General features: G+C 37.2%; 1 protein-coding gene across 1 annotated transcript; it reads left to right on the top strand.

The window, feature by feature from the left end:
* Nucleotides 1-5,835: 5,835 nt before the first annotated feature.
* On the top strand, nt 5,836-6,779 carry LOC101559849 (olfactory receptor 5K4). Its single transcript, XM_012515863.2, is given in 5 exon segments — nt 5,836-6,359; nt 6,361-6,430; nt 6,432-6,678; nt 6,681-6,723; nt 6,725-6,779. Coding segments are annotated over 5 exon segments (939 nt in total).
* The last annotated feature ends 676 nt before the right edge of the window (nt 6,780-7,455 follow it).

Raw genomic sequence — 7,455 nt, 5'->3', positions numbered from 1 at the left:
CTGTTGTCACTTACTCCTTTTTTTCCTATGTTTAATTGCTTCCTCTGTTTAGTTGGTTGTTTATGATCTCATTCATGGAGTTATGATCATTTTGGTTCCTCTCTAGAACATCTTTCACTAGCCTGTGTAGGATATTCTTTGTCATCATGAAGTTATTTAGCTGTTCTTTGTCATGAAAGTATTTCCTTTCTCCATCAAACTTGAAAAGAGTTTTGCTGGTTTTCATAGTCTGGGCTGGAATTTGTTTTCATAGAATACTTGAAGTACTATGCTTCATGCTCTTCTTGTCTTCATGGTTTTTGAAGAGAAGTCGGCTGTAATTCTGATGGGTTTTCCTTTGAATGTGTTCTGCTTCTTTTCTCTAGTGGCTTTCAGTATATTATTCTTGTGCTCAATTTCTGGGATATTGACTATTTTATGTCTCAGTGTGTTTTTCATTGGGTTGAGGTTACTTGGAGTTCTGTATGCTTCATTTACCTGAAAGTCAGATTTTTTCCTCATATTTGGGAATTTTTCTGCTATTACTTCTGCCCATAGTTTTTTAATGTCATTTGTATTGACTCCTTGTTTCTCATTGATGCCTAGTAGTCTCACATTGTTCATCTTTGAATCTTCTTTCAGGTGATGGATTAGTTTTTCATGCGTCCTAGTGTTTTTAAGAGATCCTTTGTTACATTTTCACTAGGTGCCCCAGGGTCTTCAAGATCTGAAATTCTGTCTTCACTTTCACTGAAACGATTTTGTAGGCTTGTGATTGATTTTTTATATTCCTATATATCTCTTTGACTCTGCTTCATGAGATTCTTTTTTTCCTCTATTGCTCATTCAAGGAATCCATCTTTTTTGTAATCTCCTCTATTTTTTTTATCAATATCTTCTTTAGTATTAGTTATAAATTCTTTTACTGCAGTGTTTTTTTCAGATTGGGTTTCCTGCTTATGTTTCTGTAGTTGATATATTACTTCAGATGCTATGATTTCTGTGAATTTTTTTTTTCAGAAAAGAACTTCTCTCTTAGTTCCACTATTTCTGTTGTTGCTTATTTACTATTGATGCTATTAAATCTTACATTTGAGCTGAGCTATTAGAAATGAATTCTGCTCTGAGTTCCTCTATGACTTTTTGCTGTTGCTTCTTTACTATCAACACTATTAATTCATACATTTGAGCTAGCTATTTACCTCTGTACTTGTTCTGTGTGGGCATTGGGTTTCTTCCCTATGTTTCTGCATTTGATTCTTTACTGCAGATGTTATTAATTCATGGATTTCTTTTTTTCATTTCCAATCTGCGTTCCTCTATACCTTTCTGCATCCATGTCTTTATTTCAGAAGCTGTTGATTCATTGATTTCAGCTTTGTGATTCCCAATTTGTTCTTTGTTAGTGTCCTCTGCACTTGTTATGGGCGGGCTTGGGTTTTGAGATTGCATTTTGCTCTTTCTTGTTGTGATTTTGTGTAGCATTCTCTCCTGAACTTTGTTGTAGTTCTTTGGTGCAGTTAGAACCTTAGCAACTAGTGAAGTTCAGGTGTAGATCTACAAAGTTTGGATTTATTCAGTTTTTCCTCACTTTGGTCTGGTGCTGTGCTCAGCGTCTTCCTGCTGTTGCTCTCAGGAGTGTACTTTTTGTGCCCCTCTTTCAAGATATTTTGCTCCTGGACTAGTTGGATGGTTCTGTCCCCTACATTCTCTGTAAGGATTGTAGCTTCAGGGTTTCACCCCAGGCCTGTATACCAGGCCTTAGCTGAATCTGTAGTGGACAAGCTGGAGTAGTTGTAAGAGGCAGCTTTCCCACACACTCCCTGGGCCTTGGCTAGGCCTGGATCTGGGCTTTCCCGGAAAGTGACAGAAATTCCTACTCAGTAAGCATTTTGATGGGGTAGTACAGACTGGTGAGGGGAGTCTCAATGGTTTTAAAGTGAGTCTCACCCACCGTGCACTTGGGCTGGGTCTGGTAGGTCCTGCTGGCACAGAGTATTGGGAAGCTCTCCCCCACACTCACTGGGCTGGGCTAATACTGGATCTGCGTGTTCCCAGAGTGCTGCAGAAATTCCTACTCTGTGGGCAGGGTGGGGGGTTCTACAGAGTGTTGGCGTTGTCCCAAGGGGTTGAAAGTGGGTCTCACCCACACTGCACCTGGGCTGAGACCTGTAGGTCCCTCCAGCACAGTGTAGTGGAAGCTCTGCCACATACTCACAGGGCCTGTTCTAGGACTGGATCTGGGGGTTCCTGAATGCAGCAGAAATTCCTACTGGGTGAGCGTGATGGGGAGGTTGCTGCAGAGTGGTGGGGGGCGTCTCAAGGGGGTGGAAGAGGGTCACACCCATGCTGCCCCAAGTCATTTTCAAGAGATATTTTGTTTCCTTTTTACTAGCTGCAATGGCATCTTCAAAATCTGAAACTCTATCTTCAGTTTCACTCAAAGGATTTTCGAAGTTTGTGATTGAGATTTTAAGTTTCTCTATATCTTTTTGACTCTTCTTCATTTGATCTATTTCCTTCCATATATGCTGATTAACGGATTCTATCTTTTTTCTAAATTCCACTATCATTTTATTAGTGTCTTCTTGAGAAGCACTTACCAAATTTTTAATTCACAAATTATTTCTGATCTTATTTCCTCTATGTTTCTGCATTTGATTCTGTGCCTCAGATGCTATTAATTCAGAGTTTATTTCTGGTCAGAGTTCCTGTATACCTTTCTGAAGTTGTTTCTTTACCTTAGATGCTGTTAATTCAGAGTTCAGCTGTGGGATTCCAAATTTTTTTCTGTGCTAATTTTTGCACTTGTTTTGGGTGGGATTGGGGCATGAGATTGCATTTTGCTCCTTCTCTTTGTGGTTTGTATAGCACTTTCCTCTGACCTTTGGTGTAGAGTCTTGATGCAGATCTAACCATAGCACCTACTAAATTTGGGTGCAGATCTATGCAGGTTGAATTCATCCAGTTGTGCCTGTCTTGGGTCTTGCTGCTATGCTCAGCTTCTTCATGCTGCTGCCATTGGAAGTGAACCTGTTGTGCCCCTCTGAGAAGATGTTCTATTCCTGAGATAGCTGGGTGGTTCTGGCCCCTAGACTGCCTGCAGGGACTTCAGCTGCAGAGTTTCACCCCAAGCCTGTATTTCAGGCCTGTGCTGGGTCTGCAATTGTCCAGAGAATGCGGTGGAAATTCTTACTCACACACTTGGCCAGGGGTATGTCGGAGTGGTCCAGTGGGACGAAGGAAAGCACAGATGCTCTCCATCACCTTCTCCATGCTTGGGCTTGAGCTGTTTCTGGATGAGTCCTGAGAGGGCAGTGGAAGTTATCAGTCACAAGCCGGGCCTTGGCTGGGTCCAGAGGTTTACAGGGGTCCCAAGAGCATGAAGAAGGAAGCCTTAGTATATAAGTGGATGCCTCTTGAAGATATACTCATAAGTGAAATAAAACAGACCTGCATGTGTAAATATCATACAGTCTCCTTAGTCTAAGAACTCAAAAGAAGTAAGAAAAAATGAAAGGTATAACACAACTAAATGGAAAGAAAATAATTAATGAATAAACAACAAATAGAAGGCAAGGAGAAAAGCTAGGAAACATGGCAGGGGTAAAACCATACATTTGTAAACACAATATGGTTAAGACAATGATCCTGAGAAACTTCAGCATGTTTTTGAAACTACCAGTTAATTGATAGGATTCTCACACTTACTAACTATATATGCTGATACCTGTGTACTGAGCAACTGCACTGAAAATAGCAATGTATAACACTAGGTTTATGCTTGGAATGCCTCCCATTTTGGTGTTCTAAATATATACTGCTTGTCATGTCATATCAATTACTGCTATAATGTCTCTCAAGTAAATGATTGTTCAAAAATATCTAATAAATATAAACAAGAGACTAAAAAATGTCAAAGGTCTATCGTTCTACAATTTTTATATGTTTAGATTTGTAAATTTCTGTGTAAAAATTGTAATTGTTTATTTCTTTTTTACTATTTTTATTTTTTGTTTTATTTTTCACATTCTTTATGTATATAAAGTTTGGCATATCTATGATTGGTAGAAAATACCTGATCCATGTTATGTCTAAGGCTTTCAATATTCAGATATATAATGATGTTAAGTACAATAGCCTATCTTCTAGGGTAATGATAGCATTAAGCTTCTTTTCTGGAGAATTAACAACTTAAGTTTGCTGACCAAAAATTTAGAGAAAAAGAAGGGCTACAAAGATAGCCAACATTTTGGCTCTAGCCCTTGAAAGTCAGTGAGGACTCAATACATCAAAGAATCTGTACTGTAACATTCTATAACTCGGTTGTGTCCCAGATTTTCTGATCAAGGAGATTATGGGGCCACAGAGGGAATTGATTGATGTTGTTGAGTGTGCCTAAGGAGAGTCACATGGAGAAAAAAAATTCTCTCAGGCATTCAAAGAGAGCGTACTGGTCAAACAATGGCCATGACTCATCAGGCTGACGCTGACAAAAGATCTACAAACTGCTGTACAGGGTTTCAGGATGTCTTGAGGAGATTTGGCTGACCTTGTCAAATAAATTTGTTACATTTTTTATTGTATAGGTTTTGCTTTATCTTAGTCTTAACCATCCTGCAGAAATGTATAAAAACGAGGTATAAAAAGTAAAGCCATATTAATATGCTGAACTGTAAGAAGCTCAAGTCAACAACTTCTGACATTGCCACTCAGATGGATATCCCACTACTATTATAGACTACTGTATTTACTTGGTTAACTTGTTGAATTCATGCACCTACATTATATGAATGGCAATGCAATACACATCTCTGACTTAAGTAAACAAAAATGGGGGATATAAATGAAGGACCACTTTGTAATGAAAAAATATATGTATCTCTATATACAAAATATTTAGCTAGATATACAGCTACTTTCTCTTAGTTCATTGACAAGAAAGTTTTGAACTAATAGTTTATACAAGATATTACATCTGCATGTTGTATTATGAATAATTACTACAAAGAAAATAATATACAATGTATTAATTATTCTAACTGTCCTACTAACCTGTTTTGAAACTATCTCATTGCTACTTCTTTCAGAATAAAATTGTATAAAAAATAGTACATAATTTAAACCAAAGACTTGGAAAACAATGATTAAAGATGATAGTTGTTCTGAAGAAGAAGCAGGAATTAAAAATATATACAGCCTTCCAAGAACTGAGATTACAGGTGCGTGCCGCCACACCCAGTCTCATTTGTGGTCTCAGCACACCTCTTGGGCGGGGTTGGCATGGCAGGCCTGGGGATCCAACCTCAACCCCTGTGCCTGCTTGCAGGCTCTTTACTCTGCTGAGCTATTTTTCTTGCCCACAGTTCTTGATTGTTTTGTGGAGATAATGTTACCTTAAATTTTTATATTAGATAATGGCAAATTACAAATATTGGCCAACAGCTCATTAATGGGCGTAGAGTAATTAACGTAGAAAAGCTTTTTCACACGGGGCATTCACAGATTTTCAAGACCTGTGAATAGAGAGTATCCTGTGTGTATATTCCATGATACATTTCTTTTCACATGAATTGACCTACTGTTAGGAGCACTAGATGACATGGGATGATTTGAAGTAGAGAATTCTTTCCTCTTTTACATAGGGTTATTTAGGGGCAGGGTAGAGCTCAGCAGCATTAAAACCTGCTTTACAAGCACAAGGTCCCACGTTTGAACACCTGCACTGCAAATAAATTAAATAAAAATGAATAAATTAAAAAGCAAACATAAGGTAATGAGGAGTGAATTAGACATATTGTTCTCATAATCTTAATTAATGTTTTTGCAATTTACATCTCAGCAATGCAATGAAAAATGGCTCAGGTGAAACACCCCTTGACAACTGAATTCATCCTGCTAGGATTCACAGATTACCCAGACTAGAACATATTTCTGTTTATCCTGTTCTCTGCCATCTACCTCCTCACCATGGTGGAGAATCTAGGTTCAGTGGCCTTGATTTACAAGGAGCATTGTCTTCACACACCAATGTATATCTTTCTGGGAAACCTGGCTCTGATGGATGCCTGCTGCTCCTGTGCCATCACTCCCAAGATGTTACAGAACTTCTTTTCTCAGGACAGAGGGATTTCCCTCTATGAATGCATGTCACAGTTTCACTTTCTCTGTCTGGCAGAAAATGCATTCTGCTTTTTGGCAGTAATAGCCTACAACCACTATGTGGTCATATGTAGCCCTCTGCAGTACCACCCCATGATGTCAAAGAAACTCTGTATTCAGATGATTATTGGGACCTTCATTTTTGGTAATCTTCGTTCTATGATTCATGTTGGACTTCTATTAGGGTTAACTTTTTGCAAGTCTAATCAAATTAATTACTTTTTGTGACATCCTTCCAATGTATAGACACTCCTGCATGAGTGCTTTTATTAATGAACTAACCACATATAATTTTTTCAATGCCAATTCAGATAATTAATACTGCCAGTGTCTTGTTTTCTTACTTCTGCATTCTTTGTACAATTTTCCAAATGAAATCTAAGGAAGGCAGAGGTAAAGCATTCTCTACCTGTGCGTCCCACTTTCTCTCTCTCTCAATATTCTTCATTTGTATTCTCATGTATATTTGACCATTTGAAAAAAATGATAAAGATATACCAGTGGCAATCTCTTATACAATAGTGATTCCATTATTAAACATTTTATATATAGCCTGAGAAATAAGGAAGTAATAAATGTCTTAAAAATTTATGAGGGCTTAGAATATTCTTAAATATGTTTCATCTATTGCAAATTGATTTTGGTTATTAAAATCATTTCATAAAGTGGATATGGAAAAATGTTCTCTGATTTTATAAATAACACTTACCTTAAATGATAATGGAATGCTCTTCTCTGACAAAACTAATCATAAAAAGGGGGATACAAAAATATGTGTATACTTAAAATAGGGTAGATATACAGCTCTATTCTCTTAATGCAATGAATAGGGAAGATTGTTCTAATAGTGTTTGAGACAGAATATCAGGTCTTCATCTTGTACAATGAATAACCACTAAGGGAAAAATATGCAATGTGTTAATTATTGAAAATGTGCTAGTAATTGATTGTGAAGCTGTCTCATTGTCATTTGTTTCTCAATAAAAATATTTAAAAAACTAACCGGCTGTATTTGTTAAATCATATTTGAAAAGAATTTTAAAAGTAATAAATCTTAATCCAAGTTATACAATAAGAGCAAGTCAATGAAAACAAAATGGTAATTGTATGTACTATGGGTCATTACTGTTACAGAATTATGAGAAGGTTCAAGACTCAATAAGTCAACATAACTTCAAAATTTGAATCTTTACATGTGAAAAGAGGCTTTGAATACTATTCTCTATTTAATAGAAAAAATTTTATCTGGTCCTAGATAACATATTTAAAACATTCAGGAGACCCAGTTCTAGCCCAGGTCCGGTGAGTGTGCGG

This window comes from Octodon degus, unplaced genomic scaffold, assembly GCF_000260255.1.
Source record: "Octodon degus isolate 3935 unplaced genomic scaffold, OctDeg1.0 scaffold00081, whole genome shotgun sequence".
NCBI lineage: Eukaryota > Metazoa > Chordata > Mammalia > Rodentia > Octodontidae > Octodon > Octodon degus.
The sequence above is the reverse complement of the archived record's forward strand: the minus strand, read 5'-3'. Positions and strand labels throughout refer to the sequence as shown.